This window comes from Monodon monoceros, unplaced genomic scaffold, assembly GCF_005190385.1.
Source record: "Monodon monoceros isolate NGI ecotype Baffin Bay Population unplaced genomic scaffold, NGI_Narwhal_1 Super_Scaffold_10, whole genome shotgun sequence".
Classification (NCBI taxonomy): domain Eukaryota; kingdom Metazoa; phylum Chordata; class Mammalia; order Artiodactyla; family Monodontidae; genus Monodon; species Monodon monoceros.
In genome coordinates, this window is record NW_021703766.1 from 15463008 (window position 1) to 15478706 (window position 15699).

At 43.8% G+C, this 15699-nt stretch overlaps 1 protein-coding gene and 2 long non-coding RNA genes across 8 annotated transcripts in view; 2 read left to right on the forward strand and 1 right to left on the reverse strand.

The window, feature by feature from the left end:
• The first annotated feature begins 242 nt into the window (after nt 1–242).
• On the forward strand, nt 243–10854 carry LOC114886788. The gene is made up of 4 exons (XR_003791428.1): nt 243–391; nt 7954–8115; nt 10151–10338; nt 10657–10854. It is a non-coding gene; the product is annotated as an uncharacterized LOC114886788 (long non-coding RNA).
• The window catches only part of ZFHX3 (zinc finger homeobox 3), a 281412-nt gene continuing 271813 nt past the window's right edge, over nt 6101–15699 (reverse strand). For 3 of the 6 annotated variants that reach the window (XM_029207754.1, XM_029207746.1, XM_029207739.1), the window contains exon 9: nt 6101–11794. In XM_029207754.1, the coding sequence (XP_029063587.1) occupies nt 10152–11794 (1643 nt within the window). In that variant the 3' untranslated portion in view covers nt 6101–10151. The remainder of the gene's footprint in view (nt 11795–15699) is intronic. The other 3 variants (XM_029207731.1, XM_029207722.1, XM_029207713.1) reach the window with 1 other exon arrangement.
• Nucleotides 11805–15686, forward strand: LOC114886783. Its single transcript, XR_003791426.1, has 3 exons — nt 11805–14586; nt 14674–14817; nt 15309–15686. It is a non-coding gene; the product is annotated as an uncharacterized LOC114886783 (long non-coding RNA).

Sequence of the window (15699 nt, forward strand, 5' to 3'; positions counted from 1 at the left end):
CGCATTTACCTACATTTCTTTCACTGCTCATCACTGTGATTAAGCAAAAGGATGAAGCAGTTTCAAACTTTGATCCTAAGAGTGAGTCAGCATCCGTCATGTTCAGGGAAGTGTGTTGGGGAAATCAGGCTCCTAAGTTAATCACACCTTTTGGGAAATTTCATAAGCATAGGTAGCGACTTAGAAAGGTATGCAGGACTCTTACCATATATATCTAAAAACTATATTTGACTTCTACTTTCAGCTGAGATGGAGCAATAGAGACCAGATGTACCCTTCCCAGCTGAAACAACTAAAAAGACAAGACAAAATGTATTAAAGAATGGTTCTTGAGACACTGGACACTACATGGTGAAGAACAGTGATCCCTGAGAGATGAGAAACAAATAAGGTAAGCCCTTTGATTATCCCACCCTACTGCCTTAAAGAGAGTTTCCAGGTTACAACTTAGGGTGAGGAACCTAGGTGGAATCCAGCAGACTCCCTGAGCTGAGGAGATAAAGGTGAGTCTGGGGAAAGCAAGGCAGCTAGAATTTGCAGGACAGAGTACCAGAGAAGAGAGACCTCTGGAGATCTTCACAGGGTCCTCCATGATTATTCAGAAAAGTGCTGACCAGTGCATGCATGTTAGGAAACTACTTGAGGCTGAGAAAGAACCAGCCCAAAAGGTAAGAGGGAACCGCACCTGATGCACATACAGGGTCAGAAAAAGTTCATGGAACATTTGAGTAGAGTTCTCAGAAGTTTTGTTCTTCAGTAATGGGGAATAATTAGCCCTGGTTAGTGTGCTGGTCCTGCCCAACAAAACCTAAAAATAAGATATGAGGGGGTCAAACAGTTTTTAAGTAGCTTAAGCACATCCCAGAATAAACTGGAAATTTTTAGGAATACAAAAATATCCAGCCCTCCACAAGGTAAAATTCACAATAACTGGTATCCAATCAAAGATTAGTAGACTTTTAAAGAGGCAAGAAAACACAATTCATAATGAGGAAAATAATCAAACCAACCTAGAACTTACATAGATTAGCAGAGGATGACAGTAAAGCAGTTATTTTAACTGTATGTGATATGTTCAAAAATTAAGTGGAGACATGGAAGGTCAAAAATGAAACACACTCATTCCCTGTATGGGCTACCAAAAAAAAAAAAAAGAAGCACACAGAGTAAAGAGTGCCCTGCCTCTGAAAAAGAAACCTCACCAAACCAGAGCATCAGTAAGCTATGAGTTAACTTAAAATGGTCTAATACATATATAATTGGAATCCCTGAAGGTGAAGGGGAGAAAGGAGTGAAGCAGACAGAAAAAAAAAAAAAAAAGATTTGAAGAAATAATGGTTGAAGAATTTCCGATTTTGACAAAAAGTAGTACCTCACAGATCCATGAAGCTCCACAAATCCCAAACACAAGAAACATAAATGAAACTACACCAAGGCACATCATAACATGATGCGATAAAACTAGTGATAAAGAGAAAAAATCTTAAAAGAGGAAAAAAGTACATTAAAAAATAAGGATGGCAGCAGACTTCTTATTAGAAACAATTCGAATGAGACAACAGTGGAGCAACATCTTTACACTACTAAAAGAAACAAGTTCAGCTGAACGCAAATCAGACTTTGAAAAGTATTCAAACAACATCAAACTTAGAACCATATAACAAAGAAATCAAAGGCAGGTACTGTATGATAATATCCTATCTACAGGCAATATGCCAAAGCTTCATTTATATGTTATTATCCTCAGAGAAAAGGAAAAATGACTCACCAGTCATACTGCATAGCCTTTACCAGCCCTCTCATACCAGTATCAGCAATCTTATTTCCAGTACCATCACCGTTTCTGATTAAAAATGGAGAAAGTTCACAGAGCCATAGCTTCCTAAAGCCTGTGTCACTGATGAGTTCATATATGCAGAGGCTATACTCAAGCCTTTTCTCTGGGCTAATGTAGTTTTTACTCAGTTGTTCCCATGCCTCTTCCTGATGTTTATTTTGCAGGTTACTAGAACAATAGTATTTTTAAAAGCTCTTCCCATGTTTTGGGGTAAAACGATCCTCTTGCTGCATTCCTTTGGTGATTTCCTCTTTCAATTTTGTTTCACGTACAATTCATTCACTCTCACAGTCTCATTTTAGATACTGCTGCTCCCAACCTGTGTATTCAAACCACCTCAAAACAGGCAATGGCAGTGAGCAGATTGTCACAACCTACTCCATTTACTCTATTATGTAAACCCAGACATTTAAGTGCTCACCCGCCAAGGCATGGTGAGGTAGGAATGTCTATTCTTGCAAACAAAAGCAAACTATAAGCCATCCTTTTCTCTGACCAAATTAATCACTAGAAGTTGGACACGGGAAGACTGAAGCACAGATTCAGTACAGTCCTCCTGTACAACTCATGAGCAGAAACACCCTGAAAAATCTCTACACCCTCTGAGATATGTACAGACAGGTAAACATCAGCTATAAACATATGGCAAAGGCTTGATGGGAATGACTTATATAACTTATGTAACTCCCCAAACCCTCTGTGAAGTAAAGCAAGGGTTAGAAAGCTGTGATTCCAGGACTTCCCTGGTGGCGCAGTGGTTAAGAATCCGCCTGCCAATGCAGGGGACACGGGTTCGAGCCCTGGTCCAGGAAGTTCCCACATGCTGCAGAGCAACTAAGCCCATGCGCCACAACTACTGAGCCTGCACTCTAGAGCCCCTAAGCCACAACTACTGAGCCCACGTGCCACAACTACCGAAGCCCGTGTGCCTAGAGCCCATGCTTCATAACAAGAGAAGCCACTGCAATGAGAAGCCTGCGCACAATGAAGAGTAGCCCCTGCTCACCGCAACTAGAGAAAGCCCACGTGCAGCAACGGAGACCCAATGCAGCCAAAAATTAATTAATTAATTAATTTAAAAACCAAAAAAAAAGCTGCGATTCCAAGAGACCTACAGCAAAGAAGTGGAGAGTTAATACTGACAATAATAGGAGCAATAGATATTCAGTACTCAGTATGTACCAGGAAGTGTTTGAAACATTTTACAGATATTAACTTATTTAATCTTTAAAAGAAACCTGTGAAGCAGGTACCCTTATCCTCATGTTACAGTGGGAGTAATAATGCAATCCATGTTACAGTGGTGGAGCCCCGTCAGTCTGACTCGAGCCCGCTCTCTTGACCACTCTCCTAATGCTGTGTGGGGAGAAGGAACACTGGACAGAGGCTGAATGCACGCTCAGTGCCTTCTCCCCTCACTCATTACCTCACTCTCCTGACCACCTGGGATCAATGTCACCTACTCTGCCTACTTTATAGATCATTTTGAGCAGCAAGAAGTAATTTTACAAAACTTCACAAAATATTTTAAGTGTCAAGCCAATAGAAAGCATTACAGAGGGGGTCTAAAAGACAGCAGCAATGCATAAGGGGGCTTTTGGAAAGAGCAGTGTATTGAGCATAGGAAGGCAAGGCAAAGTGAGTGTCCAAAGCAGCTTTTGGTGTTACGGAAGCAGAGAATGTCTACTGATGCCTTTGTCACTTGCTACTCTTTGTTGTTTCTTAGCACTCATTTCTCAGGCCAAGGGATCTTGCCCCAAGAGTAAAACAGTTCATCTGAAAGCTTGCATTCTTATATTAATAAGGGATCCCTAAATTGGATTAAACAGTCTCTTTGGTCCATATAGATAAGAAATGAAGCAATCATAAAGGATAAAGAACAAATTTATTTTTCATCTGGAATTTAAAAACTCGAGAAGATAGCTTGAGAGGAATCTAAGCTAAATGATAAGACATTTTAAAAAGATATGCCCCTAGTTAAGAAAAGAATGAAAGAGGGAAGGAGGAGAGGAAAAAAAGGAAGAAGGGAAGAAGGAAGGAAGGAAGGAAGGAAAGGAGGGAGGAGGGAAGGGAAGGAGGAAGGGAAATACCCACCATCTTTGCTGTGAAATAAAGGTAATGGAAAGCTTTGTCTATTTTAATGGCCCTGAGAGCACTAATTTTGCAAGTTTTGCCAGAGCCTTGGCTGGTCCACCCCCAGCAGAAATGTACAGAGACTGAGCAAGCACATCTGTCCTACTGTAATTAAGGCTGCAGAGCAGCAGGTGCAAACTTCTCATCCTTCAGCTTGACTCTTAAGCTGCTTGTGCTCTTGTAACTTAAAGTCAAAACTTGTTAAAAGTGAGATTTGTAAGGTCATTAGTCTATAACAGGAGCTAGGCACTCCAGACATTTCTTTAAATCAAAATTAGAAACAGCTACCCTACTAACACATATCAGCCAGCCATACTAAGATGTTGCCGTTTCACATTTTCCGGCGGGCGGGGGGGAACTATTAATTCCAAGGAGACTAATAGCCACATGAACATGATATTGAAGCCAGACTGGAAGACTTCTTTTCCCTTTAGTATAAAGCTTTTTCAGTAACAGAAAGAGTCCCTTACCCAGCCCTCTCTCGATGTAATTTAGGTGCTTATTTTCTTGTTAAAAATTTATCTTAAGAAGAATTTGAATTGTAGTCACCTTCTTCCAAAGAGCTGAAGCAGCAAAACCTTGCTGCAAAACTAGTTCCATTTAAAACATTTCAGTGTGATCCTGCCAGACCCTAAAATAATTACAGCCTAGAAAGGCAGATGTGGCTTTGGGTCTGAACAAGTTTTATCATACTGTACCTTTTCATGGGGTCAGAAGAAAGATCAGTGACATAAGTGTATGCCAAGAAAACACATTGAGGTAGAAGCCATCTGCTTCTGCAGGAACACCCAAAAGAAAGGTGCAATGCCTGGGGAAAGAGCAGGGTTTCATTAGGGACAGTGATACTACTTGTTTGGCATAGAGGTTCCAGCTACCAGTGAGGGAACCAACTTTTCCTTTCTGAGCTCTAGTAATGCCTGTACCAGTTGTAGAATTCTTTGAAATGTTGAGTTAATAGGGTCACTGCTGCTTCTTGAATGCCTGCTGCAGGAACTAAGAAAAAAGACTTGGTGGACAATGGCTGTCTAAGCCAATAGAAGAGGGTTTCAGAGCTCAACCTCTGGGGTAGAAAAGACCCCTGTTGGCTGAGGGCAGATGCTGCAGACCTTGCAAGAACACAGCTAGCTTGCAGTGCCATCCAGGCCTACTGCTAGAGTTGTGTAAATTATTTATGGGCTTTGGCTATAAATTAGAGATGAATGGAAGGCCTTTGGGCCTGATCTTGAATGTACTATTAATGAATGTCATGCATTTTCTGCTGTAAGGGAGGGTTTTTGATAAGAGGACCAAGTCCTCTTGCATATAGGAATTACTAATGCTATTACTGTTTTGAAGACTGTTCTTATCTCAAATTCTGCTCTAACAGGGGTTTAAAAAATCCTTTGGTAGGAAAGGTAAATGTAGTCAATCATCCATTTAATTCAACTCACCTTTCATATCCTTCCGTCATAAACACTGGATCTAATTCCCATTTCAGAGAAGTCAAACTTACCTCTTTCCTCATCAGCAAAGCTTCCTTGCTTGTGGCTGTCCCAGGCATCTAAAAGTCTCATAGAAACATTTGAATTAGAAGTAGAAATGCTATTAGGGCTCTTTGGGGCCAAATATCATCCAGGCTTACCCTTCTCAAATAAGCTAGTCAGCACCATCACCAAAACTTCCTGCACTTTCATGAGTACCAGGAGATACAAGGACACTTAGAATTACCAAAGAGCTTGTGTACCTCAGAGTAAGTGTCCCTGGCCACACCACCTCAGGATACTGTTCAGACTTACACCTTGCCAGCCATCAACCTCTTTCTCACACATGCACACACAAACTCTGGTGACAGAGACAAGAACTTTTGCTCATATTTTTTTTAATGTATCACAATGAGCAGGAAACATACTTGATGAAATATTTTCAAAGGAGTATATTCAATTACCATCTACAATCAACTTAACTATGACAACAAAGTTTTTGTGACAAATTTTTTCAGTTTGAAAGTTCCATGTGGTTCTGTTAGTCTCCATGTATTTTGGTACAGTTCGAGATCAGCATTGTTACAGTAACAAAAAAGCTAACAAGACTACATTATAGAAAAACACCAAGAACATCATTTTTGGTTTCACTTGCTCTATTTTTTTTTTGTTTTTTTTTTTGTTGTTTTTTTTGTTTTTTTGTACACTGCAAAGGCTGTTCATATACCTCTTCACCTCAGGGTCACGTTCATGTATGCTTTCTTTCCTACCCAAACTTGCCCCCCTCCCCTCCGAAGAAAGTAAACAAACAAAAAAACTAGTCAAAGCTTTGTTTCACAGTGGGCAGTATCTCAGCGCCAACAAACAACCAACTCAATTTATGCTTCTGTTTAAAATGTTTTAATTTAATTTATTATTTAAAAAAAAATATATGTCCATGAACATCAAGTGCACTGGCTTGGGTCTCTGCCTCTCTCTCCTGCAACTTCCTGCCATGCCTGATAAACTCAGGTTTAAACACGTGCTGTCTGTGTTACCTTATTTTCAATTGTGTAAAACTTTGGCCACATTCATCTCTTTAAATAGCTTTTAATTAAAAATAGAACTTCCTAAACTTTTCCGTGTGTGTGTGTGTGTGTGTGTGTGTGTGCACGCACGCATGTGTAGGTGTGTGAATGTGTTTCCTTCTTAAGTTTCTTTTTGGAGGATGGAGGAAATAACTCCCATTCTGTGGGCCCATTTGGTGCTATGACTGATTGGTGTCTGGCACCAACCCACACTGTGGAGATTCAGAAAAAAAAAACAACCAACCAAAAACACGAAGTATCAATGGAGGTGAAGAACTAATTCAAAAAGTAATTTGAGATATCCTATTCAGCTACGGACTATGCAGCAGACAGGAGTAAATTCTCTGAGTGGGACCGATCTAAACAGTTGAGCATTGTAGTGAATTCATGCTTTGTAAGTGATACTGGTCACAGCCGTGGTGGATGCCAGCCCACAGACATCTAACTAGCTCATGTTTGACCTCTAAGCTTCACCATCACCGACTGCTTTGCTACTTCTAGGTTAACGCTGAGAAGAATTTTTTTTTTGAATGAACGTATATGTGGGCGGTATACTTGTAGAGGAAAGCATTAAGCGTGCAACCCACTCCAGGTTGAAACACTCACATAACCCCACTGAGGAACACTGGTGGGTGGAAGCATGCTTAGTCAGTCTACCCAACCACCTTGCTATTGCCGAACACACCCACAGGTCGAGGCATGGCATAACAAAAACACTGACAGTCACTCTGCCTCACAGAGGGAGGATGGCATGGTAGCTCAAAAAAAAAAGAAAAGAAAGGAAAAAGAAAACACTTTGGGGAGGGGTGGCAAAATTACAAGGAAATGAACTTAAAGTTGAGGGGGGGAGGGAAAGGGATAGAAATTGCACTATTACCAAACAGTTACCGTTTTTAAAAACAAAGTTTTCAGAAAAGACCTAGCAGAATTTGACAGATAAAACTAGTGTTAAATTGTTAATTGGTATCACATAGAGAACCAAAAACAAAAACAATTTTTTTCTATATGATACAGACACAGAGTAACATACAACAGTTAAATGGCAAAAAATATATATATATATATATTTCATAGAGTTACAAACAAGATAAAATAATGGAAAACAAAAAACTGTACAACTTCAAAATTTAAAAATGTTCATCTCAAACACAGGGAGAAATACAAGAATTCTTGTTAAAAGAAATAGCTTGTTAAAACAGCAAATGTTTTGCGTACTTGTTTTTGACACCTTATGCTATGACTGGATACTGGTATGAATAGTTAGATGGTATTCTTTAGTACTTCTACTTAAAAAAAAAAATTAAAAAAGGAATTTGCACTGTGCATCAGTCAGCCTAGTTAGAAATATATACAACAGTTCAGGATCTACTCTTTCATTAAACTAAAAACAAATTCATAAAAATAAAATAGTCCCGGCTAAAAAAGAAAAAGAGAAAAAAAAGAAATTCATTTTCAGATCTTGGAATGCTCCAGTCTTTTTGCAAAGTCGATGAGTGGCTTCAGCACTGGGGAAGAAGCCCGAAAGGTGACCAGATGGAACCTGCATTCACAGTCTTCAAAGTTCCCTTTTGAAACATAAGGAAGAGAATGAAGGGGAGAAGGATTTCACACTTTCGGGGTAAGGGGAAATTTTTTTCTGTTGATGTTTGGCTATGAAGGTGAAACAGCAAAGCATCTATTTGTCTCCAAAATCTACGTTATAGCAGCACAAAGGTTTCCTTTCAAAGTTCAGACCGCTTTTTTAAGATGAGAAAGGGTGTATGTTGCGTTGTGTTGTGTGTTACAGGAATACGGATATTAACATAAACACAAGTGCCTCACACACAGTTCCTTTTTTGCTCTCTGTACGTACATTGCTATCTGCTTCTTTGTTGGCTGCGCTCTGGATCACTCGCTGCTCAGACTGCCTAACACAAGGACAAAACTTTGAAGTAAAAAGTGTGTCTTTTGGTATATGGAATTGTCTTTAACAGCTGCCTCTCTGCTTGCAGAAGAAGCACATAACAACCTGGGAATCTTCTGTTTTACTCTTTCTTTTATTAAACTAAGTCTTGTTTATTTAAATCAGAAACAAATTCTCAAGTAACAAGAACCCTTTCCCTTTTTTCTGCCTCAGCAGTGAAAGGGTGTGTCTTTGGATTTTATTTAAAGCATGAAATTTCTTTTTCTGAGAGAGGAAAGAAAACAAAACAAAAACACAGAAACCAAACCCCTAACCAAAAACTTTTTTAGAAAAGAAAAGCACACAGCCCAATTACACAAACCGAAACAAATGCTTTAGTGTAGGAAAAGAATATTTGAAGCATCTACCAAACAAGGAGGGGAAAAAAAGGGCGAAAAGAAAAACCAAAGGAAGGATAAATGAAAAATAAATGTACAAGGCTAACAGACATAGGTAACTAGAATTATATGCCTTTAAAAAGTTTCAACTCCCCAACCAAAAATAATCTGTGAGGATCCTAATGACCCCTAGAACCCTTTGAAATTCTTTCTTTAGTTTTATAAAATAATTCTGCAGCTACCCTCTGAGAAACGAAGGCAGCTACCTTAAGTGGGAGATTATAGGGTGGGAGGAGGAAAGAGAAAGTGGAATTAAGGGACAAAGGGGAGAAAAGCTTAGGTGAATCAACGGATTGCAATCTATCTGCTAGGAATGAACAAGACAACATCAAGTGAGGAGCTGTCAGCTGGACCATACAAAAAGCTAAATGTACACAAAAGGGTTTTTTTTTTTCCTTTTAAATCTACCATACTGCTTCAGTTCATTTCCAATGCAACAATCTACTCAACACCAAAAATGGTCATATCTATCATAAATACAGAAAGTCAGTTTTTAAAACTTATTTTTTTAAGCTACAAGTCCTCAACACTCTGTGTGTGGGTTTTTTTTTTTTTTTTTCTGAAAGTGGGAGTGCTTAACTTTTCCCCTTGAAATTGGCTTCAGCAGAAAAGCTATTCTTAAAATCCCCAGAAAGCTAAAGCAGTTCACATTGTTTTTCTCAAATACTTTCTGCCCGTTTTTAAATTAACAAAACAAAAAATCTTTTCTGGAACGAAAACAAAAACCAAAAAAAAAAAAAAACCCCCCCAAAAATAATATATATAAAACAATGATTCTGAAAACAGAACAAAGTGTGAGCCATTGACCTGAGAATAAAAAGACATTACATTTCTTTTTTTCTTTTAGCAAGCCATTGGTATCTGAATGCTAAGATAGCAAGAAATTTAAAACTGTAACAAGGTGGACTGCTTTCCCATACAGTGCATGCCGGGCTCCTCTGTGCTATCAACGTGGGGCATTTATTGAAAAGGGGCAAATATACAAGGGGTTTAAGCTCCAAAGACATAGGGAGGCCCTGTGGACTTGTTTCCCAGACCAATAGTACCTTCAAAAGGACACAATGTAACAGGGTTAAGGTTTTTCTTTTTTCTTTTTAATATTAGAAAAGAAAAGACAAGAATGTAAAATCACCGGCATAGATAGGTATATGGGAAAACAACCCACGCTTTTTCTTCCTTTTTTTTTTCCTTTTTTTTTTTTTTTTTTTTTTTTTTTTGGTTAGAAGCTTTGGAATTGCAGTTAGTCTATTTTTGAAATTGGTTTATTAATTTTTTTATTTAAATTCATTTGTTTGTATTGTTCATCTTCAAAGCTTACAATCTGAAGGTGTCCGTTCCTACACTGGTCAGACCACTGTCCTTGGGGCAGCTGGGGTCTTTGGGACCCTCCACCGGGCTCGCCGGTCCGTCGGACTTTTGGCTGAGATCCGTGTCAGACTCCTCCGAATAGTCGTCTGTTGGCATCGAGGGCTGAACCCCTGAGGTGCTGCATGAACTTGAGGTAACCGTTGAAGATGAGGAGAGAGGAGGAAAAGAAGGGGGCTTCGCGGCCGAAGCCCGGGAGACCACTTGCGGCCAAGACTTCCTGGAGGCGTGGGGGGAAGCGGAGGACGAGGAGGGGGCGGCGGCCGACAGGGGAGGGGGGCTGTCGTTTGAGTGAGCGGCAGACTGCGAGGTAGATGCGGTGCTAGGATCGGGGAAGCAGGCAGAGTGAGGTAATAAACTAGGGTGCTCTTTGGCGTTTCTTGCTGCTCTCGTGATTGTTCTGTGTTTGTGCAAGGCCGACTCGAGATGTTGACTCAGAGCTTCCTCCCCACAGAGCGCGCTCTCGCACGCCAGGCAGTGGTACGAGCCGCCGCCGCCGCCGCCGCCGCCGCCGCTGCCCGTGGGGACGTGAAGCACCATCTCTTGCAGGTTCACCACAGACTGGCCGAAGAAGCAGAGGGACTTCAGGTGGCTCCTCGCCGCCGCCTCGTCACTGAAGCCCGCCTGGCACTTGCGGCAGACCAACTTGTACTGCACCTTTGGAACAATGAAGGGGTCGTAGAGGGAGTCCGCACTTTTGCTTTCTGCTTCTGGCTCTTCGGGGGGTTTCGGCAGGAGGGGGGACACCTCACGGGGTGCGTTTTTCTGCTCTTCTGGTCTGGGGGATTCTTTGGCAGGGTCTTTGTCTGGGGAAGCAGCCCCCTGGGGGACTGGGGTTTGGCTTGCTTTGGGCTGCTGCTGCACTTTTTGCTGCTGCTGCTGCTGCTGCTGCCGCTGCTGCTGGATGGCCTCCTGCAGACTCTGCTGGTATTGCTGGTACTGCTGCAGTAGGGAGCCCGGGGACAGCCCCATCAGGGCCTGCGACAGCGCAGGGCTGTAGGGGAACAGGCCTTCCATGCCGTACATAGGCTGCAGGTACCCGCTCTGCAGGGCGCCGGGGATCTGGGGGGCGTAATAAGGAGAGAAGCCTGGTACAAAGTAAGGGAGGAACTGGCTCGTGAGCAATGCTGTGGGGTCCGAAGTCAAGGCTGCCTGCAGGGCCTGCAGCTGCGCAGGGTCCACTGCATACTCCATGGCGGGCAGCGGTGCTGAGATCGTGGCTGCGGCCGCCGTGGGGGCCTCTCCTTTCTCCTTCTTGGGGACGGGCAGGGGTTCCCCTTTCCCTTTGTGTGCCTTTTCCTTCTCCTTTCCCTTCTCACCATCTCTGTCCTTGCGTTGCTGTTGCTGCTGCTGCGGCGGGAGCTGCGGCGCGGGTGGCGGCTGGGCTGCTGGCGGCGGCGGCGGCGGCTGCGCCTGCGGCGGCTGCGGTTGGGGACTTGGCAGAGGGGCCGTCGCCGCGGAGGCCTGTGCTGGCGTGGGGGAGCTCAGCGACGCTGAGGGTGGTTTATTTGGTAATCCAGACGTGGGGAGGCCGGGGGAAGGAACTGTTGTGCTGGGCAGACCCATCAAGTTCGGTTTAGGAGACGTTAAAGCTGAAAGGAGTGGAGACAGAGAAATCACGTGTCAGTCTGGGGTGCTGAGACTAGTGCTAAAGATGTTTCACCTGTGTCACTGGCACAGGGTCTAAGAGCTCAAGGTTTGAACTTGGAGGATCCTGTTGATCCAATGGCTTTCCCGCCAGGCCCAGGTTGGATAGCCTGTATTCTAATCCGGACCCAGCCCTGGGTCAGCTCCCATACCAGCCAAACAACTTCCAACACCTTCCTGCCCAACGTGCCACACCCATCCCACTCGGTCACGTTTTCTCTGCTGCGCTCCCAACTCTGCCCAAGGCAATTAGTCTGGAGGCCCCCAGACAAGCTGCTGCCAGCCGGGACCCATCGGAACCGATGGCCTTCATCAAAAGCCCCACAGAAATAGTACAGTCAAGAGGCCCCACCAGAAGCTGTCTGCAGAAGACAGCAAAAGCAAGAAACCCGGCCAGACACCAAGACCACCTGACCAAACACAACAGGCTCTACACATGTGCCTCTCTGACCGCCACTGCTGCAGGTGAATGGATGTGTTAGGAGGGCACAGAGGAGGAGCAATGGGAAGAAATGGAAACAATCCATTCAAGGTAAACAGTGGCACTGCTTTGGCTCAGCTGATCTGCTTTAACAAATCTGCTGAAAAATGTAACCACCTAGGAATAGGATTCTGTAGTCCACCGGAAAAATGAGCATTTTCTTCTCCTGCCCCTCTCTGAATGACATACGGGAGGATTAGGACTGCAGATGCGTGAGAAAGCAGCCACAGGAAGAGGAGAAGAGCAATGTCAAAGTGCTGGCACCAGCAATTCCTAAGACATCACAACCTACCCCAGGCACCACTGCTTACGGGTGGCAGACCATGTCACCAGGCGCACGCAGGACACAGCCCCATCCTCAGTCACGCTCAGGCCTAATCTACCACTACCTGTAAAGCCTTCACCCAGCCCCCGAGCCTGACCTCCTCCCTGACCCATATCTCCTGGGTTAAATCTTTTGTTTCAGGGTGATGGAGGGCTGCTGCTGGTTCATGAAGACTAGCAAGGTGGCGGTGAAGGACAGCACTGACCACATCCAAGACACTAGACGGTATGCGTCCCTCCTCTTCAGAGGACACCAAAATGTACTACTTTATCTGGACCACCTTCAGCAAGAAAGCTGGGGTGGGGTTCCAAACAAGTCACTGTCTTCATGAGAAAAAACACTCTGAAGCCCAAGCCAGGTGAAGACAATGTTGATTTCTAGCTCCAGTGGTGCAGTATTCCCTGGGCTATCACGCTGCATTAAAAAAAAAAACTCAGATTTCGGGTGAAGAGAACAAGGTTGCCTCAAGTTGCCAGTCCCAGCAAAAACAGGCATTAACTTTTTGATAGGCAAGGAGGATGCCTCCCTCAGCATCACATGATATCATTAATTGACTCTTCCAAAATGGCAGAAAGGGACCACTGAAATTAAGTCATCCAATTTCCTGAATGTACTTACGGGACTGAAATCAGAGAAGATGTGTCTGACTTAGAAAAACTCAGTAAAGGCTTGTTGGTTAAAGTGGCACAAAGCAGATTATGAATTCCAACTCGGGACATGGCTTTGTCTATTTCTAGGCAACAGGCTTGCTCCAAGTGTTAGGCTGGAGCTGTAGGCAGAGCCCAATGACCAGTGGGGCAGAGAAGGAAGCGCCTATTGATCTCCCCATCCCTCTGGCATCAGGCTTCCAGAGGAGAACTGACTTCCTCTACCTTGAACTGACAGTGCACAAGAGAGCTTCAGTTTTAAGACACATGTACTGAACTTCTGCTATTTACCAGGCTCTGCGCTAGCCATGGGAGATAAAGTAGCTCAATACATTCTCACAATAATTCCGTGGCTTTGGTTTTCTTATCTGTAAGATCAGAACCAAACAGGCCACTTCATCCCCCTGAGGCTGAGTCACGTACTCCTGGAGTCGGACTGACGAGGTATGGACTGTGGCTGACACGCATCTGCCGTGTGATATCGGGCCTATTAGTTGACTGCTTGGAACCTCAGCTTTCCACAACAGATGGATGTAGGGTTTAAATGGAAGCTCATATGGAAAGAGCTTACCATCGGGCCTGACGTATTAAACACAAGTTCTTTCTTTCCTAATTCCAGATGCAGTGCTCCTGGGAGCTGCGGTACAGTCAGACGGTGGTAACTGGGGCGGGCCTGGCTGCTGTGAATGATTAAGAGCTGATCTGTCTTCCTACCTGGAGTCCACTCTAAGTGCTCAGAACCTGAGTAGCACTAAACATATACCTGTTGACTGACTGGCTCGTATTGGGTGCTGTGGAAGGAGTACATAGCACTGGGAGCCCGGCTCCTACCCTAGCTTGTTGAATGGTCTTGACCTCTCTGGGCCTCAGTTTTCTCATCTGTAAAACAAGGGGAATAGATCAGACATTTTGATTCTAATATTTTCACATTATTATGAAATGTTGGGCTTTCCCAAGCCCCTCTTCCAAGGTCCTGGGCTGCAAGTGAAGTTCAGTGCCCAGCCACTTTCCATAGTCTCTTTCTTGGCTTATGTCTAGCTGACTTTAACATCATCCTGTGACATTACTTGCCAACACATGTAAGCAACGACTTCTACATCTTAATGCTTTCTTTTCTTGTTCTTCTCTTTGGATAAGAAACTGGGATCTGGAATGAGGTAGCCCTCACGTTCTGTAAAACACTGCTAAAATTATAAAACTTGGATTTAATTCAACCAGAAACCGGGGCTGCTCTGGGAAGCAGCAGAACCACTTCCACCCCGGAGAGAGGGCCATGTTTTGAAGGTAAGGAGGCACTCTGAGGGGCTCTCCTTTGGTGAATGTGTACTGGTCAACACAGGCTGTGGAGGGACCCGCTAACTTGTGCCTCAGTCTCACAGGATCCTGGAGGTGAAAGTCCAATTTAGGGAAGACAGCTGGATTCAGAGAAGACGGGTGAGGGCAGAGGAGGAGGAACAAGAGAGGTACACAGAAAGAACTGCGGCACTCCCTACGAAGTGGAAAAATAACTACCAAGTACGTGACTCTGAATTAGAAAGGGAAACGGGCAGAAGAAAACGAAGGGGTGTTACCATTAACATTTTTGTCTGTCTAGAGGACTAAAACATGTCATAATTCAGAACCACAGTGCCCAATACGAGTTCCTGGTCACTGCATTCCAGTACAAAGGCAGTCTATTTAGAAACCAGGGACTTCCCTGACGGTCCAGTGGTTAAGACTCCGAGCTTCCACTGCAGGGGGCACAGGTTCGATCCCTGGTCGGAGGACTAAAATCCCACGTGCCCCGTGATGCAGCCAAAAACCAACCAACCAACAAAAACCACTAACATAACACTCTATTTCTGACTTAAAGAGAACCCCAGGAGTAAGGCTCTACCATATGAGAGCATCTTCCTGGTAGCATCGCTCCTGCCAGAGCACGTCTCTGAAAAAGGAGGTGGGACCACAGGGGAAGGCAAAGAGTTGATTTAAATTCTCTTGAACCAAATGTTTTATATTTTCAACAGATATCGAGATGGGATCTGCATTTCCCCACAAGGACTGAATGGAAGGGTCTATAATGGAAACTGCTGTCTTGAAAATACCCCAGGATCCAGTACGCCAGAACCCTGAAGTTCATGCCTGTAACACACACCCTGCTGGTGTTACTGAACACCAGGCACGAGAATGGTTTCAGGAGGCTGTTCCAACCACAAGATCCCCATCCTTGAACTGGCAAGTCAAAGAGTCGTGTACACTACAGCTCTAGGGAGACTCAGTGGAAGGGACCTGAGGTTTTATTGCTGTTAGAGAACTTGAAAAGGGAAGCTTCCTATCAGGCCAACACTCAGAGGTTTTGTGTGACAGCCACAGAAGCAGCGCTAATTGGGCGGCTATTTAATACTGGGAGAATCACCA